General features: G+C 38.7%; 2 protein-coding genes across 3 annotated transcripts in view; one reads left to right on the top strand and one right to left on the bottom strand.

Moving 5' to 3' along the window:
- Positions 1 to 12,755, top strand: part of RPGRIP1 (RPGR interacting protein 1) — a 32,894-nt gene extending 20,139 nt beyond the window's left edge. For both annotated transcript variants that reach the window (XM_088797075.1, XM_074328021.2), the window contains exons 7-10: positions 4,030 to 4,222; positions 6,745 to 6,829; positions 9,832 to 9,962; positions 12,643 to 12,755. In XM_088797075.1, the coding sequence (XP_088653201.1) occupies positions 4,030 to 4,222; positions 6,745 to 6,829; positions 9,832 to 9,962; positions 12,643 to 12,755 (522 nt within the window). The remainder of the gene's footprint in view (positions 1 to 4,029; positions 4,223 to 6,744; positions 6,830 to 9,831; positions 9,963 to 12,642) is intronic.
- Positions 12,756 to 13,038: 283 nt separating this feature from the next.
- SUPT16H (SPT16 homolog, facilitates chromatin remodeling subunit) overlaps positions 13,039 to 21,781 on the bottom strand; it is a 37,620-nt gene continuing 28,877 nt past the window's right edge. The window contains exons 21-26 of the mRNA XM_019713561.3: positions 21,690 to 21,765; positions 21,129 to 21,298; positions 15,993 to 16,122; positions 15,169 to 15,298; positions 14,958 to 15,035; positions 13,039 to 14,346 (exon numbers count right to left, since the gene is read on the bottom strand). Of these exons, the coding sequence (XP_019569120.1) occupies positions 14,201 to 14,346; positions 14,958 to 15,035; positions 15,169 to 15,298; positions 15,993 to 16,122; positions 21,129 to 21,298; positions 21,690 to 21,765 (730 nt within the window). The 3' untranslated portion in view covers positions 13,039 to 14,200. The remainder of the gene's footprint in view (positions 14,347 to 14,957; positions 15,036 to 15,168; positions 15,299 to 15,992; positions 16,123 to 21,128; positions 21,299 to 21,689; positions 21,766 to 21,781) is intronic.

Below are 21,781 nucleotides of genomic sequence, written 5' to 3'. Positions count from 1 at the left end.
AGTCAATAATATTGTGATAGTGTGGTACGGTGTCAGATGGTTGCTGGACTTATCATGGTGATCACTTCTTTAGGTATATAAATGTTGAATAACTATGGTATACACCTGAAACTGATATAATATTGTATGTTACCTATATTTTAATAAAAATCTTTTAAAAATTTTACTCTAAATTCAAGACTGCTAAATAACATCCCCTTTTAGAAAAGTTTTGCGTACCCAAAAATGTTACTTGAAAAACTAAATAAGAAAACTGTACCTATTCAGCAAAAAATTAATGTTACTATCAAATTAAACTTACACCACAGACACATCTATGATCAATCATGATTATAGTTCAAAATAGGCATAAAAGATCGAAGGAGTTGCAGGCCCAGACACAATACTCGAGCTCTGTCACTCTTCTGCCTGGAGTCAGCCTGGATAACGGAGGAGGCAAGAGAGTGTAGTGTTTAAGAGCACGGAGATTTGGTTCAAGCAGAAGTGGTTCACGTCCTGGTCCTGCTACTTATCGTCTATACAGAGTTGGGGGTGGGGGGTTATTTAATCTCTATTAGGCTTTGTTTCCTCACCTGTAAAGAGAGAATATTAAATATGCCTAACTTATAGTGATGAGACGTGATTTAAATAAGGTAATGTGTGGTAATGGTTTGATACAATGCCTAAGACAAATTAAGCACTAAATAATAGTGATGATGATGTTGATGATGGCAATAGTCTATCCTCTCTGAAATATTCTAGTTCTCAAGGTCAAGCTTCTATCATCTGCTGGTGGTCCCTACGAAGGACTAGACCCTAAGGGGTGGGGATTGAAACAGTGGGGTAACATTTCTCTTCTGCCTGCCAGGTCAATTGGATAGGTTGAATAGTACAACTTAAAGAAGACCCTTCCAAAATAAACGTCTTTCCTCGATACTGCAAAAAAGTGAAACAATTGGGGGTGGCCAGTTAACTCAGTTGATTAGAGCACGATGCTCATAACTCCAGTGTTGCAGGTTCGATCTCGCATGGGCCAGTATGAGCTGCACCCTCCACAACTAGATTGAAAACAACAACTTGACTTGGAGCTGTTCCCCAGTCAAGGGGAATACTGGGGAATACACTGTTCCCCAATATTACCCAATTAAAAAAAAAAGTGAAACAATCACAATACATATGGAATTGGATCTTTTAATAGCCTCTCTTTGAGTCCAGAAATAGTGCAGTTCCTGTGTTCATAGAATGTGTGTGGGACTGTTCCCCAGGAGACCCTATTAAGCAGCACAAGGTTCCTAACGGCCCTCTGTGATTACCTTTCCTCTAAGAACCCCCAAGAAATGATCTCAACCAAACCTGGTTTCCTCCTGATGAAGTCCCATTCCTGGTCCCAGGAATCCATCTCCCACTCTGAATGAATCATAGAAAACTTCTCCCTCCTCTTCTTATAGCTACTAATGAGAAGGGAGCAATCATTACCATTTGCTCTGTGGCCTCAAGTTACTCTCATTTAACTGCAGTATGTATCAAGAACCTCAAAGTTTACTCTCTTTTGCTATACTCTTAATTTCAGGTGGAGGATGTCCTGACCCCTTGTATATGGTAGATAATTACTTTGAGCAACTCCACCCACCAGACAAATTAGCTAGCACACCTGAATTAATAAGCCAAAGGTAACTGTCTGGCACTAATGCTGTGTAACTGCTCTTAGGGTTTCTGCCAGCAAGTTCAAATGAGTTAGTATATACAGTGGTTAATGTGGTTTAATATTACTAATGTAAACTTTTTTTTTTTGCTGTTCAGTCCCAATAAAATTATGTACTGCAACTAGCTCAGGTAAAAGATTCCAGATCAAATTAAAATATTGAACCATATTTAGTCAATTTGGGTTGCTATAACAAAGTACCAGAGACTGGATGGCATATAAACAACAGCAACTTATTTCTCACAGTTCTCAAGGCTGAAAGTCTGAGATCAGGGTGCCGGTGTGGTCAGCTTCTGGTGAGGACCCTGTTCCAGTTGCAGACTGCCGACTTCTCATTGTATCCTCTCCTCAAGTGACAGAAAGAGGAGCAAGCGCTGACCTCTTCTTTATAAGGGCACTAATCCCATTCATAAGGGCTCCACCCTTATGACCTAGTTACCTTCCAGAGGCCCCACATCCAAATACCATCACATTGGGAATAGGGTTTCAATATTTGAATTTTGATGGAGATACAAACATTCAGTCCATAACAAACCATATGAAATTATCATTTTTATGGATAAAAAATGGTGGACTATTGTCAGTTTTATATGGTTCAACCTAAAGCCTTCATGTGTACCTGGCTCAAATATTAATCTTGTTCATCCTCTGAATTCACCTTTATTATCAGAATAAATTTGAATACTGTAGAAATACGGATTTCTGGTCATTTGCTGTACGATTATTTGCAAGTTAAAATTTTTTTAAATTAAATTACACAAGTAAGGTAAGAATATATTTTTATTTTAAAAACTAAAATACTATAGATAATGTTAAATCTCTATTGACCATTATCTATAATCCCTGCTGCTTCTTTCCCTTACCCCAAGAAAACTATAGTTTTGAATTTTGGGGTATGTCTTTTCAGATCTTTGCAAAAAAAAGAACTTTAGCATTCATACTGTTTTGTATTTGTCTTTTTTGCTTTCGAAATGACATTGAACTGCACATATTATTCCTTTGTAAAATTTTTTATTTTGAGATAATTATAGATTTGTAAACAATTGCAAAAAATGTACAGGGAGGTGCCATGTACTTTTCACCTAATTTTCCTTGTTTTCTTTTTTGATACATATTATTCTGAAACCTGCATTTTTCAATCAGTATCTGGTTATTCTAGCCTATCCTCTTATTTTATTATTTTATTTAAAAAAATGCTAGTGAAACGACTAAGCTGACCCATAAGTGTCAAAACCCACATTTTGGAAAACACTGTGTAGAATCAATGGTTTTCATGATGGGTGTTGAGAAGGGCTGTGTGGGGCTATTGAGAGGGAAACACCAAGTATCTTTATTTTTAAGAGTCACTCAGATTGTTTTGCTGTAGATTTGTTGAGAAATATAGCATCCTGAGCTTCCTAGGAGAAAGCACAGAAGATCCAATTCTTTCCTAATGGAAGAAAAGGGGGTGGGGGCAGATTTTGGAGAAGTGAGAGCATTGGCCTGGCACCCTAGAGGAAAGAAGCAGCCAGTGGGCACTCACAGATGAAAGGGAGAACTGTGGCTTGTAGGGGGCCATCCTGGATTGAGTCCTAACCAGTGCTATGACACTAACTTGCTGCCACACTGTGGAAAGAAGGGCTTGTAGGGGGCCATCCTGGATTGAGTCCTTACCAGTGCTATGACACTAACTTGCTGCCACACTGTGGAAAGAAGGGACTTATCTTGGCCTCAGTTCACGTCCTGAAACTAGAGAGATGTCAGCCCTCTTCCTGGTATCTCTTATTTGAAAGTAGACAGAGGGACAACCAAAAGAGAGGACAGTGACAGTGACTCTTGAACCATTGCAGAAAGTACTGGAGTGGCTGTGGGAGGGCAGTATGGTTTGATGTCCTTCTCTGTGGCCTGCACTTAGGTAGGCGGGCACAGGAAGCATCGGGCAGCTGTTTGCCGTAGTGGCTAAAACAGCTATTAAATATCCAATATCAGGCAGCAGGTCTCTTAGGAGTTAACCTCAGGAAAATTCTGGGTCGGTTTTCATGAAGAAAGTTGAAGACAGTCTATGTGTTCAGCAAGTTTCTTGATTCTTTCTGTATGTGGCAATGGCTAAGAAAGGCTGGTCTGGAGAAATGATTCACTGGATTTAGGAGATAGAACAACTAGGTTCTCTTTAGAAATTTCCCACACGTTAGCTGGGACAATTCAGTCAAGTTGTCTCTTGGTGACAGTTTTACCTTTAACTTGATTCTCAAGGAATAATATGAGTATGTTAGGTAGAGTAGGCCTGTGATTGATTCTTAGAGAGTAATGGAGTATGTACACTTGGAACTTCACTAACCTATAGGAAATACATGTCTTTTTCTCATCAGAGTTCAGAGAAGATGTGCATTGAAATTGTCAGCCTGGCCTTCTACTCAGAAGCTGAAGTTATGTCTGATGAGAGCATAAGACAGGTGTACGTGGAGTATAAATTCTATGATCTACCCTTGTCAGAGACAGAGACTCCAGTATCCCTGAGGAAACCGAAGGCAGGAGAAGAGATCTACTTCCATTTTAGCAAGGGTGAGACACCCCCTGTGGTCGGCGGGAAAAGGAGGCTGACTGACTTTTAGACCAACAGGTCAGAAGTACTCTGGACTTCTGATGTGGTGGATCCAACTCTTTCATGTTATTTATCAAAATAATATATGCATATAGTTTAAAATATCAAATAAGTTTAAAAAGATTTTAAATTAAAATTAAACAGTTCTTTGCCCCACCTTCTCCACAAATCCCTCCCTCTGATCCCTCCCATGCCCCCTCAGTCCACCATACCATTTTTCCCTTTTTCTGATATTGCTTCAATTATTTAACTTCATATTTCTGAGTAATGATTCTATTGCAATTTCATGATTCAGCAGTTTTAGAGATTATCTGCTGACTTCCTAAGTTGGAGCATATTTCTCTCCCTTACACCACACCCATGTTCCCTTCCTCCCATATAATGGGATCATAATTTTTATTTAATCCAATCTTAATTATGTCTATTATGGATATGTAAATATTAATTCTTGCAAAAAGTCAAGCCAAGAATTACACTATGACTATATTTCCTTTCTTGTGTATAATTTTGTTTCCCTCAATTTTTTTATTTGCTTTATTTTCATTATATCTATTGTAATTCTTTTCCATCCTCCATCAGCCATTCCAAATTTTCCAGTAATCAAACCTGTCAAATAATTTATCTGTTTTTTTTTCCTGAAGACTTCTCTTCATCTTCTTGTTCCTTTCTGGCCCACTGTTCAGCTATTATCCCACTGCTGCCATTTGGAGAATTTTATTTAATTCTCTCCTCTGTTAGATTTCCTGCCTTCTGTCTTATTTACTTTCTCATTTTAATAGATCAAATTTTCCAGTAGCTTTTTTTTTTTTTTAAGTTTGGGGAAGGGGAACAGGACTTTATTGGGGATCACTGTGTACTTCCAGGACTTTTTTCCAAGTCAAGTTGTTGTCCTTTTCAGTCTTAGTTGTGGAGGGCGCAGCTCAGCTCCAGGTCCAGTTGCCCTTTCTAGTTGCAGGGGGCGAAGCCCACCATCCCTTGCGGGACTCGAGGAATTGATCTGGCAACCTTGTGGTTGAGAGCCCACTGGCCCACATGGGAATCGAACCAGCAGCCTTCGGAGTTAGGAGCATGGAGCTCTAACCGCCTGAGCCACCGGGCCGGCCCTCCAGTAGCTTTTAAAGAAAGGGTACATTACAAGTAAATATTTTACCATATATTTGATTGATAATTAGACTAAGTATAGAAATCTATGTTGAAAATATTTTTATTCAGAATTTCAAAGCAGTTGGTCCATGGTTTTCTAGGGCCAGGAGTTTAACCTTTATATGAACACGATCCCCTTGCTCCCCGAGAGACTTTAACTTTTTCTCTTTATCTCTAGTGTTCTTAAATTTCAGAGTAATGTGTATATTTTTTCTTTAATTGTTCTGGCCATTCAGGGGCTCTTTCAATCTGGATGCTCATGGCTTTTAGTTCTGGGAAGTATTTCTTTGATAATTCTGTCCCCAACATTTTCTCATTTTCTAAAGCAGAATTTGGATCTTCCAAACTGATCCTCTAATTTTATCATTTTCCTCCTATAATTCTAGCTCTGTTTTTTCTTTCTTTCAATTTTTTGGGAGATTTGCTTAATTTTGTCTTCCAGTCATTGACTGAATATTTTAAATTTCTAAGAGCTGTTTGTTTTCTATTCCTTTTTTTTTTTTTCCTTTTTCTTTTTAGTGTTTCCGCCCTTACATCATTCTAGATAGAAGTTTATTTCTCACTTGTGTATAACGAGAGTTCAGAGGTGGGCAGTCCATGGCTGAGGCTATGTGATACCATCAATGATCGAAACTTCTGTCTTGCCTTCCCATCATCAAAGTGCCTGTATTCCATCCTTTTGGTTATCCCATGTCCTTAATGGCTACAGGGGAGAGGAAGATGGCCCCCCAGCTGAACCTATTAAGCAGGTTTCACACAACATAATGGCAAGAACTTAATCACATGGCCAAACCTCGCTAAAGTAGAGGCTGGAAAACAGGCCAACTTATTGGAGGTTGCAACATTCCCATATAAAAATGAGGAGAAAGTGGGGAATGAATGTTGAGACAAGCACCTTGAGTTGAACCTGCCACAAAACTCAGATCTCAAGGTGTCCCTAAAAAAAAATCAATTTCCTAGAATTCTTCCAGCCGTGAAATAGTAGGAGTACATTTATCTTGGTACATGGCAGAATAGCTTTCAATGAAAATTATAAGGCTTCCTTTATATCAGGGGTTTCCAAACTTTTTCTTTAAGGGCCAGATAGTAAATATTTTAGGCTTTGTGGGCCAGTCTCTATCACAACTATCCAACTCTATCATTGTCGTTGGAAAGCAGCCTTAGATAATATGTAAACAAATAGGCATGGCTGTGTTCAGTAAAACTACAAAAACAGGAGGCCCGCCCATGGGCCCTAGCTCTCCAACCTGTTTTATATATACCACTTATGAAAGACTTAGCGCCCAAGAAGCAAAAGCATATGATTCTTTGCTTTTTTGCTCTCTTACCCTTAATGCAGTGATAGACCTGGACCCACTGGAACAAAAAAGCCGAAGGCAATTTCTGTTCACCGTGCTGAATGGACAGGATCCTGAACAAGGACGGTAAGCAGCTGCTCTCCACTTTGAAGGAAAGGAGATACTCACACAGGAATCCGGGAGTTTTAGTTTAGTTTTGTGCTGATATTGAATATTTTAACAACTTTTCAAATATTAATTGACTCGTCATGAATTTCCCATCACCTGAATTTAATTTATGTTTGTGACTGACTACCTGATAAAGTATATAATCTCATAGGTTTAGTTCGTTTCTCACCCATACCAGCCGCTGACGAGTGCTTTTTTTGAGGCTGTAACTTACTTGAGTACTGATAGTGACCTATATGGAATGGATAAAATGCTTCGACATTGATATTCTAAGGTAATTTGATTCATTTCTCACCAACACAGTACCATTGCTAGTTTACCAAATGTTATGCCTCTATAACATTAATTTTATATTTAGATTTTTAAAATTATTTCTCTACAGGAAATACTTGGATTTTGATATAACTGAAGTAAATTCTAGGTCTATTATAAGTTTTAGGAAAGCCAATTGTCTTTATTGTTCCTGTAATCTGAGGATGCCTCCTTTTAGAGGTTCCAGGTGAAACACACGTGATATGCTTATACTAAAACGATTATTCATTGTTTAGCTGAAATTTGAAATTCAAATTGAAGTGGGCACCTCTTTTGGGTTTTTATTCTTTTGTTTTTGTTTTGCAAAATCTGGCAACTGTATCTCCATTCCATGTGTGGGTAAGAAATAACACGGGGCTGGTATTTTAATCCATTACTTTTCTAAAAGCCCAATAAATTTATTTGCATTTACTTTGTCTCTAGTTAGTCATAGAAAGAAAGGAGCCACTTGAAATATACAGTGACTCTGACGTCAATATCACTGTAGACTTTTAAAACAGATATAAACTTACTGGTAATTTTTGGAAATGAAAAGTGATTTGGTTGTTTCCCTTCTACATTAATGTTAAATTTAGCATTTTTTTCTCTCAGAATTCCTAGAACTCTTTCATCTTTTATTCCCTTACAGTGGTAACTGCTTTCTTGTCTTTTTGTAACCTAATCAATTTTAGATTTCAATTGATTTTATCTCTGACTTCCTTTTTGCCAGTATGGCACAGTGTACAGGATATTGTCTTTGTAATCAGACAGATCTGGTTTTGAATCCTGACTCTTCCACTTACTAGCTCTGTGATGTCTGTGATGTTATTTAACTTGAAGGCTCCTCTAAGGATAAAACTGAAATAACATAGTTTCCCTAAAGTACTTGGTATTGTGTCCAGCATGTGGTCAGGATAGTTATCCCTTTCCTGGGAAAATTGGGGTGTGTGTGGGGGGGTGTCAATATTATCCCTTTGCATTGTTGAAGTTCTCGGTAATTATACAGAAACATAATCACAAATGAAGACAGCTTTATGGGCTAAGAATGTATCATTTTCAGAATTTTTTATTTTAGCTTAATCATCTTTAGCCATGATTTTAAGAGCTTGAATTTTTAGTTCTATTCTTCCTCTTAGCATCTTCTATTAGCCACCACCGTTTGCTTTTAAAAATTAATAGGATTATAAAATGTCCAGACTAGGCAAATCAAGACACAGAAAGTAGATGAGTGGTCACCAGGAGCTGAGGGAGAGGAGAATGGAGAATGACTGCTTAATGGGTATAGGATTTTTGGAGGGGAGATGAAGGTGATCTGGAGTTAGAGAGTGGTGATGGTTGTACAACATTGTGATGGCACTAAAAAATACTGAATTGTACACTTTAGAAAGGCTAAAATAATGAATTCAAGGCATGTGAATTTTATCTCAAAAAATTTAAGAGGTACCAGTTTCTGGAATTCAATATCATTCTTTGCTAGGCTAAGTCAAGATAATAATTTATGTTGCCTGCTCACTGCTCGTGAGGCACACTGTGCTGTGTGCTTGACAAGCATCATCTTTCAAGACTTACAACTCTAAGGAATATACTGTTTATATATTCATCTTGCAATTCTGTATTCCTTCCTTTTCCCTTACCCTGCTCAGGCTTGTTACCCAACTTATATTTAGAAATTGAAAACCTCTTTTTCTAACTTCTGTAATATTGTTTTTTGTGCAGCACCTCCACTGCCCATATCAAATCTTTCATCAAGATTGTAAACCAGGGCCAGCCCAGTGGCTCAGGTGGTTAGAGCTCTGTGCTCCTAACCCCGAAGGTTGCCGGTTCGATTCCCACATGGGCCAGTGGGCTCTCAACCACAAGGTTACCAGTTCAATTTCTCGAGTCCCATAAGGGATGGTGGGCAGCGCCCCGCTGCAACTAGCAATGGCAACTGGACCTGGAGCTGAGCCCTCCACAACTAAGATTGAAAGGACAACTTGACTTGGAAAAAAGTCCTGGAAGTACACACTGGTCCCCAATAAAGTCCTGTACCCCTTCCCCAATAATAATAATAAAAAGATTGTAAACCATCTTACAAGAAATCTTATCTCCAGTTGTGTGTTGTTTTTTTAAATATTTTATTGGGGAAGGGGGACAGGACTTTATTGGGAAATAGGACTTTATTGGGGAACAGTGTGTACTTCCAGGACTTTTTCCAAGTCAAGTTGTCCTTTCAGTCTTAGTTGTGGAGGGCACAGCTCAGCTCCAGGTCCAGTCGCCGTTGTTAGTTGCAGAGGGTCCACCATCCCTTGTGGGACTCAAGGAGTTGAACTGGAAACGTTGTGGCTGAGAGCCCACTGGCCCATGTGGGAATCGAACTGGCAGCCTTCGGCATTAGGAGCATGGAGCTCCAACAACCTGAGCCACCGGGCTGGCCCCTTCTCTTCAGTTTTTAGACAACTTGATCAGTTACATTATCTGGAATTATAGTTCCCTCTTCTCAAGGAAGGCCTGTTTTTACTTTAAAGTATACCAACCCACTCTTTTGCTGTTGTAGTCTTGTAAAATGGAGGCAAGGGAAAAGTGATTCAGGGAAGACATTGTATAATTTATGACTACTTTTAGCGTTTTTTTTTTAAGCCTAAGGGTTATCAGGAGTGCTGAGTTAAAAGGAATGTTTTTTCCTTTAGTTTAAAGTTTACCGTGGTAAGTGATCCTATGGATGACGAAAAGAAAGAATGTGAAGAAGTGGGATATGCATATCTGGAACTGCGGCAGATCATGGAATCAGGAAGAGACATTCTAGAGCAAGCGCTAGAAAGTGAGTAATAAATTTTTGTGCCTCTCAGTTCCACTTCTAAGGAAATCATCCTAATAAATACTTGTCCTGTTTTAACCTTCAGTATGTAATTACTGCTATGAAGTTGATGAGACACAAACTAGATTGAAATCCCTATACCTCTATTTATTTCTAGATCAAGAATGAAAGTAGTAAGTTGTCTGTTTCAGCCCATATACCTTATGACAACTAGAATCTATTACAAATCTCCAATGCTTGATAGGAAAATTTTGAAAAGACAAGTTCTTTTCATTTCAATTAAATTTAAACACCAGAATTTCTGACCTTTCTTAAGCATCTAAGGTTTGTAAAGGCAGCTAATGCCCCTTCTCTTTAAATGCGTTATCACATATCCAGTCTCTTAGACACCGATTCTCCTCTTTCCTCTCTCACAATATTGGTTACTAAATCTTATCTATTCAATTTCAGTGTCTTGACATCCCTACTGCTGCAAGTTTTCTGAACTAGACTCCCAGCACTGGTTTCGTCTACTCCATTTCCATCTACTGCAGCATTACTATACATTTGATTACATTCCTCTTAAACCCACTTTTAAGACTGCTGTAAGACCAACATGTTTTTAAATATATTTGCACTTGAATGCCTTTAGGTAGACCTGCTCTGTCCAGTCCTCACCACTTGTTACCTTATTCAGGTGGATGTCACACATTTACCTTAGCTGCTAGGGTGTAGTAGGCATTTAAGTTTATCCACTAGACCAGTGGTTTTCAAACTTCCAGTGTTTATAGTGTGGTGAAATTGAAGTCACAATCAGAATTTGAGGGAATAAAACCCCAAAACTGTGGAATATATCAGAGTACATTGCATAGTAGTATTTTGTGAAACTTGATTTATGTATGTTTATTGAGTCATGACATAGAATTTGTACTGATTAAAAAATTTTTTGAGGAAAACTTCTGACCAAGGGTTATAAAATTCAAACTTTGGTTGGCAGACAAGGTCCTTCATTATATTCCTCTAGTACCTTCCCAACTCTGACGTTGGGAAAATTATTTCGCCTCTCTGTGCCTGTTTCCTCAATGATGAGAAGGTTCCTATCTAATAGGATTGCCACGAGGGTTAAGGGAGTGCTGAAGGGTTAAGGGAAGGTTAAGGAAAGTGCTTAGGACGTGCTTGGCACATGGCAAGTGCCATCTCTGTTAGCTGTTTTCCAACTCTCCCAATTTCTATTCCTGTTATTTCCTAAACAAGCCATGCTCTTCCTGCCCTCCATGCCCTTTGTACATAAGGGAAATCCTCTTAAGCCTTTTCTAGTGACCTCCAAGTCCCTAAAGCCAATGAATGCTTTTCCTTTTTTTTTTTTTTTCCTAAAAGAAAGATTTATAGTAATTTCCTTATTATGGCCTCACTTCCATTCAGGCTTTAAACATGTTGGTGTGATTTTAAAAACAAAACTGCTTTCTAGCTCTGCAGCTGCCTTCTCCTTTACCACTTCAAAACTCAGCTCCTTGATATATTTGGTCTGTCAGTCCGCAGTACTATTTTGGCATCTCCTATGCTCTTCAATTAAGATCAAGTTTCTATCCACCCACACTCACTCCGGTCTTACCAATCAATTTTCCTTATCAAATCCAATTGGTTTTCTTACTCATCCTACTACTTAACCTTTCCAAACCTCTAATACCATTGCTTCTTCTCCCTTTTAAACTGTTCTCCTGTGGTTTTTAGGCCATTTTGACTGTATCACTCTGGGCGATCATTGTTTCCTTTGCAGGTTCTTTTTGAGTTTGAATGTTGGATTCCCCTGGTTCAATTCTTGGTCTTTTCCCCCCCTCCATATACTCTGTTCCTGGGTATTTGCATCCATTGTTTTAATTATAACCTAGAAATTACCTCAACTCTAAGTTTCTAGACCAGATTTGTAGTACAATCCAGACTTAGAGCAAATTAAGTCACTATTTGCGTCCCCCTAGTACCTCCCCAACTACAACCTTGGTTCTTGTGTTACCTTTTACCACCTTGTTCCCCAAGTTAGAATGGTCATCCTTAATTCCAACCTTTTCCTCACACAACATTCAACCACAAAATTCGACTTTTTACCTCTTTAAATGTTCTGAATCTGTCCCCACCTCTCCACTTATATTTCAGACCCCTTCATTTACCTCCTGAATTACTGCAACAGCCTAATTAATTGCCCTTCCTGATCTACTCATGCTCTCTTCAAATATATTCTCTAAATAATGAGTCATTTTTCTAGAACCCAAATAAGAACTGTCACTTTTAATACCTTCAGTTAAAACCAAATTCCTTAGAAGACAAACAAGGCCCTTTTTGATCTGGCCCTGGCTTATCTGCCTCGATTCATTTCTGTCACTCCTTGCAGTTTTCCAAACTTTTGTTCTCATGTCTTGGCACATGTTTAAAATATCTTTTGAGATTCAGCTTTGCGATTGTCTCCAGAAAACCTTTTCCAATTCCTCCATTCTGGGTTAGGTGCCACTGCTGTGTTCCCAAAGCACCTTGAGTTTTCATCACAGCACCTACCATATATAACTGTTTTTCTTTCTCTTCCACTAGACTCCATAAGAAATGTAGTAACTCCGTTTTAGTATCCTCAGCACCTAACATGGCAAATACCAGGTGTTTAAGTGTTTAATTAAATGCTGCTGCTGCCTGACATGTTTTTTTCCTTTCCCCACAGTTGTTAGCCCTGCAGATCAGGCCACCCCAATAGGAAGTCTGAAGGTGTCCCTTCAAGCTGCTGCTGCCTTCCATGCCATTTACAAGGAGATGACTGAAGATTTGTTTTCGTGATGAAAGAAGTGCTATTCCATTCTAAACTCTGTGAAGGAACCAAAGTAAAAAGTCTCTTATAAAGTAACTTGCTATACCATGAATTTGGTTTACTGTGATGTCTAGTATCTCTCAACCTAATGATGAGAGCTTAGACTATGAAAGTTTATTTTTGTGATACTAGCTGGATAAAGGCATTCTTTTCTAACACCTTAGTACTTTACCAGGCAAGAAGCAGGCTTGCTTTCAGGAACTGCTAAAGAATTGTCACGAAAGTTGAAATTACAAAAACGAAACAACAACAAAAAAACCCCACAGTTTATTCATCTTTTAGTTCTTCCAAAATTGAAAATACCAAGTCCTACTGCTAAGGAGAAAAAAACAAACAAACAAAATCCGAGATCCCCCCCTCCTCTCTTTTAAAGTCACAGAACACAGAATGAACTGCAGTGGGACAGGTGGGTGAAGACAATCAGGAGGGGGAGGATGGCAAGATAAACTCCCCAAATACTTAAAAAGCTGTCCAACAGAACTGTGATAAATATAGGACAATGCAAGACCAGTAGAAATAAGGAGCAGCAGTGATGAGAGGCTGTGCTGTAGATGTGGCCTCCCTTCCTCTTCTCATCAGGGTATTCTAGGCCCAAGGCATGACTTGCCCCTTCCAGATTTAAATGTTGATCCTTTCAGCCTCCTCCTAGATTTCACCAGAAGCAGTGTATGAGGCACAACCATTCTTATTCAGGTATATCAGAAAAGAAACAGCGGTAATTTTGTTTCTACCAATGTACCATGTGTGAATTTGAAAGGATGAAACCAAGCCAGGGAGTGTCACTGCTTCTTATATCTTCCAAGGCAGCAGAAATACCTCAGAATCTGCATGAGGCAAGGAAGCAGGAAAACTCAGACGGAGGTGCCAGCCCGATCTGCCTCACTAGCTCAAGTTGTCTAGTTTATGACAATCAGCAAATTCCAAGAACCTGTTCTTGAGTACTGCAAAGATGGAACTTACAGAGATGTGAGGAAGGCAGGTCATGGCAGTAGGGTAGGATGGAGGCTCGAATCTGCTGGTCAAGACCCATGGTACAGGTACTTAAGGGTCACCTTGTACCAATGTCTTGGAAATACAGCTTTGAGATATCAAAGAGTAAGATGTCAGAAGCCATCGATGTCCTGGCAGAAGGTGACAGGAAGAGAGAGGAATGAAACGGTATTTATTAACAGTGGAAGCCTCTGCCCTTCTTCAAGAACACCTCCTGCCTTGCCATCTGGATGGGGCCATCGGCATGTGTCCTGGTGGGCCTGGAATTCCCCGAGTACATTGGTCCACACAAATGGCCCCCTAAACCCATAAACACAAACGGCAAAACTTCAAAAGAAAAAAAAGGAAAAATACAGTTTCTGTCATGTAAAATTTTCAGGGGTGGGCTGGAGGAAGAATGGAGCTGAGGGCCAAAGTTCAGAAGTTACTTCCTCTTTTTCTTGGGGGGTGCGGAGCTTTGTCTGGAACCACGGTTAGAGCCACGACCTGAACTGTGCACAGATGCCTTCCTCTTCCGGCTCATACTTCGACTCTGTTCTTCTTCTTCCTCATAACGACTTTCACGGTCCGCTAAATAGAAGAAAGAAGCATTATTAGCTACAGGTACCTAATACTACTGGATAGCATGGAATAGTACACAGAATGCAGTTTGGAATCAAACCTACACGTTTATCTTCTCTCAGTCACACCCATTGTGTGATCCTGGGCAAGTGCTTAACCTTTCTGAGCCTTGGTTTGTTTATAAAATGGAAAACTGTTTTAGGATTAAATAAGGTAATCTATGCATAGGGTACAGTAGGTAATATTTCACAATGCTTGGGGTACAGTAGGTAATATTTCCTTTCATTTTTAACTTATGTTTGGTGTTTTGTTTCAGAGTAATTAAACTGGCACTGTAAAAACATTCCTAACTGGAAGAGGCGCAGAAAGTTAGACTGTTACAGGATGTAGATTTGGAAACTGAATGGCCTAGTTTGGGAGCCTTGTAAGATGATGTGCTCTTGGGGCTATGAGCCCACTGGGGGCCTGAGCAGGTGAAAAGGCATCCTGGGAGGTAGTCTTGCCTCTTGGAGAATATGGACATTCCAGACCTTGTTTTCTCCATTATTAACAACTGAAATCTGTTAAAAATTTGTGCACCAAAAAATACAACAAACAAAAAACCCCAACAAAAACATTACCTTTTCGGGCTTCTTCCTCCAGTTCATCCCAATCCTTCCCACTCTCTTCTTCACTGCCTAATGATTCCTTAGAATAGTCTAGAATGAAATTGATTAAAAATTAGTCATTAGATAGAAATGAACTGGAATGCTAGAACTCTTCTCTTCTATATAAGCAGTTTCCAGAAATGACAGTAGGAAGCCATGGAAACTTTTCCCTATGAAGACTAACCTGATTCTTCAGCTTCTGATGAGTAATCTTCGTCACTATCCTCTTCCTCTTCTTCATAGTCATCCTCTGAAGGATTAAAAGTCTCATCTTCGATTTCAGACTCTGAATCCCCTTCCTCAGCATCACTCCCCTGTGAGTTAGAGAGAAATACTATTTCCTGTTCTTTAAAAAAATATTCACTTTATTAACATAATGAATTCATTCACCCCACTTAGCACACCACCACCGGTTCCATTTTACATGACAAAAACAAAACAAAAAAAAAACACAAAACCTGAGTGACCAAGAAATAAAAAGACTTATTTAAAATTACCAGTAAGGCACAATTATTACTCTAAATACCTAATTCGTATTTCTTTAAAAAAAACCAAGAGTTTATTCAAGCCAAACAACATGCTGGGGAGCAAGATCTCAGATGCTCCCCTATTCATATTTCTTAAAGATTTACTTTATCTTTCCTTACCCAGGAAAATTAACTGCGGAAATACTCTTGGTAATAATGCAACATGCAGAAGTGGGAGGACTACTTTTTAGAAAATAATGTTTGCAAAATTCTCTTAAGAATTGTTTCCAAATAAATACTAAGAAATTCATTGAAAAAACAGTTTTTGTAATTTTAAGGAAATCTTTCAATGGCTACAAATGCCCCAGTTAATTTACCATTTACCTGTAAAACTAATTTGGAGAAACGATAATACAAAGATGTGTTCAGAGATTTTCCCATTTGGTCTGGTCCCTTATGTACTACTTATATGGCATTCTCCTAACTGTCCAAATGATAATGGGCAACTAGGTAGCAGAAAAGAAACCCCACACTCACGCACCTCACCCTCAGGCTCCAGGAAAGACCAGCCACCTTGTTCGAAGAAGCCCTCAGGGTCATCAACAATGGTTTTCATGATTTTAGTCCAGTTGAGGGACTGTACTCCTTCTGTATACTTTAGGTCACAGGAACTGAGAGAAATAACATTACAAGTCAAAATCAATCCTCTGTATTTTCTGAGTGTCCAGTGTCAAATGCATAATTAGCATCTCTTAAGAGAAGATAACCTTTTCTTAAATGTATGGGACCAGGTATTCTTCGCACTGTGCCACCAGAACATGCCCAAATGGCTAAAATTTGGTCTCCCAAGGCACCAGCCCTCAGGTCAAAGCAGCATTCCAACTGAAACAAGTTCTATCCCTCAACCAAGTAAGTCTGAGCTCATCTCCCTCTTTTCCATTTTCTTCAGGAAGGGAGAACGCAACCAGAAGCTGGTAGTCTGTTGGAGCTGAGAGAAGCGAGGAGGCTGAGAGTGAGACTGCTAGAATTTGTGGGGCAGAGTACTGCAGGATAAAGTGATAGAGAAAACTCTGGAGATTTGCAGAGGGATTCCCTCAATTCTTCGGATGAGGACTGATCTGCACACGCATGAGAGGAAACGAACTAGAACTGGGCAAAGAAGCCTTGGAAAGTCACAGGCCACACTATTCCCAGATCTCAGAGCCAGAAATAATTCCTGTTCCTGCCAGCTTCAGTGCAAGGCCTCGTAACACACAGGGCATCAGGCAGAGTCCTCAGAAGAGCACTGCCTCAGCAGTGGGGCCAATTAGCCCTAGATTAAAGACTGTTCTGAACCAGCACTCATGACACTTGAGAACAAGTCTTGAAAGATCAAACGGAATCCAAGTAACTTAATTGTACCTTAGAATAGAATCTAAAAAAACCAAAACTTAGCACTAAAAAATGTGGAGTCACAATGTTTGGCAACCAATCACATATTACTAGGCATGTAAAGAAGCAAGAAAAAAGTCAACCAACAGAACAGATCCAGAAAAGACAAAGATGAGGGATGAAGTAGCAAATAATGTTTAACAAGCTATTATAGGGGCAGCTGGATGGCTTAGTTTGTTAGAGCGCATGCTCTGAACAGCAGGGTTGCAGGTTCGATCCCCACATGGGCCAGTGAGCTGTGCCCTCCACAACTAGATTGAAGACAATGAGCTGCCACTGAGCTGCCGGAGGGGTGGCCAATGGCTCAGTTGGTTAGAACGTGAGCTCTCAACAATAAGGTTGCAGGTTCAATTCCCCCATGGGAAGGTGGGCTGCGCTCCCTGCAACTAAAGATTGAAAACAGCAACTGGACTTGGAGCTGAGCTGCACCCTCCACAACTAGATTGAAAGAACAACAACTTGGAGCTGATGGGCTGTGGAGAAACACAGTTACCCAATACTCCCCAATAAAATTAAAAACAAAAACAAAAAGCCATTATAAATATGCTCCATATGTTCAAGAAAAAAGAGGGAAACTTGAAGATGATGGAAGAGATGAAAAAAAAAAAATTTCTATAATTCCTCTCAGGAAAAAAGGTCAGGGGGAACTGAGGAAAGAGCAAAACTGGCCAGAACACTCCCAAATATGACGAAAACAATAAAGCCCACAGATCTAAGAAGCTCAACACACCAAGCAGAATAATCATAAAGAAACCACACCAAAGCACCTCGTCATCAAACTACTGAAAACCAATGAAAAATATAAAATCTTAAAGTACCTGAGAAAAAAAGACAATCTATTCAGAGGAACAAAGAATGACAGCAGATATCAGAAACCCTGAAAGCTGGAAGGCAATTGAGCAACATCTTAAATAGTCAAAAAAATGACTGTCAACTTAGAATTTTTTTTTTAAGTGATTTTTATTTTTTATTGGGGAATATTGGGGAACAATGTGTTTTTCCAGGCCACATCAGCTCCAAGTTGTTGTCCTTTAATCTAGTTGTGGAGGGCGCAGCTCAGCTCCAAGTCTAGTTGCTGCTTTGAATCTTTAGTTGCAGGGGGTGCAGCCCACCATCCCATGCGGGAATTGAACCCACAACCTTATTGTTGAGAGCTCACACTCTAACCAACTGAGCCATCTGGCCAGCCCTCCAGCAGCTCGTAGGCAGCTCACTGTCTTCAATCTAGTTGTGGAGAGCGCAGCTCACTGGCCCATGTGGGAACCGAATTGGCAACCCTGTTGTTCAGAGGTCGTGCTCTAACCAACTGAGCAATCTGGTCACCCCTCAACTTAGAATTCTATACCCAGCAAAAACCCCTTTTAAGGAATTTGTCACCAGAAAACCTGCACCTCAAATGCTGAAGGTTTATGAGGCAAAGGAAAATTATAGCAGATAGAAGGTTGGAACTACACAGTGGAATGTAGAGCACCAGGAATGGCAAATATATGAGTAAATACAAAAGACTTTCCCTTTCATTTTGTGAATTAAAAAATAACTGTTTCAAAGCTAAAATAAATTGTGGAATTCATAGCATATGACAAGTAAAATGTCCGACAACAGCAGAAAGGACAGAAGAAGGGAAATGGAAGCCTAAGAACCTTCCAGCAGTAGTGGTATACTATCTAAATGCAGCTTATGATAAGAAGTATATGCAAACTTGAGAGCAATCATTATAAAAGCAAAACTAAGAGATGTAGCTAATCAACCAACTATGAAGATAACAGAATCATCAAATTAATTCAAAAGAAATCATAAAAAGAGGAGAAAAGCAACATAAGACAGGAAAACACACAGCAAGATAGCTTTAAACCTACCCATATTGATAATTACACTAAATGTAAACAGTTTTCAGCAATCCAATTAAAAGGTAGACATTCTTTGAGTGGATTAAAAAAAGTGAGACCCAAATATGTGTTACCTCCAAGTAAGCCATTTTAAATATAAACTAATGTAAGTTAAAAGGAAAAATACAGAAAAAAAACAGGCCAAAGCGAGAAGTAATACAGTAATATTACACCAAGTAGATTTCAAACCAAGGAATATTACTGGGAATGAGAAGTCCATTTCATAATGAAGAAAAAAAAAAAAAGGCAGTAAAATTGATAAACGTCTAGCAGAATGACCATGAAAAAGAGAAAACAAATTAACAATATTAGAAATGAAAAGGGACATTATAGATTATACAGATACTAAAGTTGATAACTTAGATAAAACAGAACAGTTTGTTGAGACGAAAGTTGATTCTAAAATCTATATAGAATAGCCAAAATAATAATAGCTAGTTTTGAAAAAGCTACAGGGGAACAACGCTACCAGATTTTAAGACTTACTATAAAGCTACAATAAACAAGACAGTATAGTATCAGTCAGGATGCACATACCAGTGGAACAGAACACAGTCCAGAAACAGACCCTCTCCCACACAGTCAATTGATTTAAAACATTTTTTGACAAAGATGCCAAGGTAATTCAATAAGCAAGGGATCATCTTTTCAACAATTGATGCTTGAATTGGTTGTGTGTTTGTGTGTGTGTGCGCATGCAAAGTATGAACCTTGACCCTTACACCACAGTAAAAATTAACTTGAAATGGATTACAGACCTAAATACTTTATGACCTAAACCTATAAAACTCTAGAAAACAGAAAATTTTTATGGCTTTGGGTTAAGCTAAATTTATTAGAGAAGGCATAAGAGCACAAATTATAAAAGAAAAAGTTGACTAAACAGATTTCAAGAAAATTTTACACTTCTGGTCTTTAAAAATATGAAGCTATCCGTAAAGGTATAAAGCAAGACAGGTAAGCAAATGAAAAGGTGCACAACATCGTTAGTCATCATGGAAATGCAAACTGAAACCACAATGAGAGTGCATCACACACCCACGATAATGGCTAATACTAAAAACACTGACAAAACCTAGTGCCGGTGAGATATGGAGCCACTACAACTCTCACATTGCAGGTCTTCCAGGCACTTTGGAAAATGATCTCATAGTTTCTTATGAAGTTAAACATAAACTTAACCCATAAACTTAAATAAACTTGACCCAGCAATCCCACTCTTAGGTCATGTACTCAAGAGAAATGAAAACAGGTCCATACAAAGACCAGTACATAATATTTATAGGAGCTATTCATTATAGCCTCCAAACGGAAACAACCCAAACATGTATTAACCGGTCAATGGGTAAAGTATGGAATATCCATACAGTGGAATATTCCACAGTAATAAAAAGCAATGTAGTAATGATGCACAACAACTTGGATAAATTTCAAAAGCATTATGGTAAGTGAAGAATGCAAGATAAAAGATTACATCCTATATGATTCCATGTATGTAGAATTCTAGAAGAAGCAAAATGTATAGTGACGGAAAGCAGGAAGGGGGTTGTGGGGACTATTATAAAGGCGTATAGAACTTTTAGGAGTGAAGGAAATGTTAGGTAAGAGATGGTAGATGGTACATATGAGATTGTATACATTTGATAGAACTCATCAAATCATATACGTAAATTTGTGAATTTATATTATCTGGAAATTGTACCTCAATAAAGCTGATTTGAAAAAGTCATATACATTTATACATAATATTTGTGATCCTGTATCATCTACCTGCAACACATTTCTTAGGAAAATCCTCATGGAAACCACAAATCTGTATTTTTCTCAGTTTATTACTAAACTCAACACATTTCTTAAGAGGTTACATTTATAGCACCTCCCCTTCCCAGATAATGGGGGGCAGCAGGAGCGGCAAGGGAGGGGGGAGAGGCAAAGCAAACTATGCTCCTGGGTTCTGGTACTTTCATGAGAAATACTTTTACCTGAAGTGTGAGTATATGGATGTCAAAAGCAAAAATAAGAAAAAACTTATTTATCTTTCTCATCTTTCAGTAAAAAGAGAGAACAAGAAATATGTTTCACTTTTGTAAATATTATACACGTGTATAGAGTTTTTCATGCATATATCACATAGAGTCAAAAAAATAAAGTGTGATTTTTCCTTGTGTAAGTATCCATAAACTATTGTTGGACATTCAAAAAAAGTGAATAGCTCTAACAGATCACAAAATTTCAAGTTCTGTTCTATAACTCAACCCAAAAGTCAGCCTTATCTGGATTTTTATGTACAACACACCATCCTTATATTCTGTAATATAAGGTTCCTGGAGTAAATGGAGATTGCTGGCAGATTTACGTACTTCAACCATTCCTTGATGGGGTCGAGAGAGGCGACAGGAATGGCGTTGATCATCGTCACTTTCTTGCTGTAGTCCTTGTAGACGATGACCATGTCAAAGTTCTTCAGGTGAAACTGGACCCGCTCAAAGTGAATCAGCTCCACTTCATCCAATGTCACCACAAAAGGTGGCTGTCAGGAAGGAACTGGATCATTATATAAATATCTCCCCCAAGCACTAGCATTTTCAAATACTTTCAGAATCCAAATCACTACACAAAGGATAACTGAACTATTTTTGGGTTTTTTTGCAAGACTAATAGGGGTACGACATATTAAGGAGCCCCAGTAAAAGGATCTTCAAGATCAATATCTTCCTTTAAGAATAAATTTAAGGAAACTATGTGAAGAAACTATGAAAAAATTAAAGTGGCTTTTAAAGAAACATTTGTTCAATAAATTTTATGTCTAAGATAAGTAAATATCAAAACTGAAAATCATTAATAAGGATCTAGTTTTCAAAACACCTACCCTCCTGCTTTTTCTCTAACAATTTTCTTACTAAAAGGAGATAGACACTCACCCATTCTGTAGCATTTACCAGCGCACTACTAGTGGGCTGAAGGAGGCAGGTACTCCTGTAGGGAGCTCCATTAAATCTGAAAGAGAATAAGA

Source organism: Rhinolophus sinicus, chromosome 3, assembly GCF_057876585.1.
Source record: "Rhinolophus sinicus isolate RSI-liver-muscle chromosome 3, RSI-T2T, whole genome shotgun sequence".
NCBI classification, from domain to species: domain Eukaryota; kingdom Metazoa; phylum Chordata; class Mammalia; order Chiroptera; family Rhinolophidae; genus Rhinolophus; species Rhinolophus sinicus.
The sequence above is the reverse complement of the archived record's forward strand: the minus strand, read 5'-3'. Positions and strand labels throughout refer to the sequence as shown.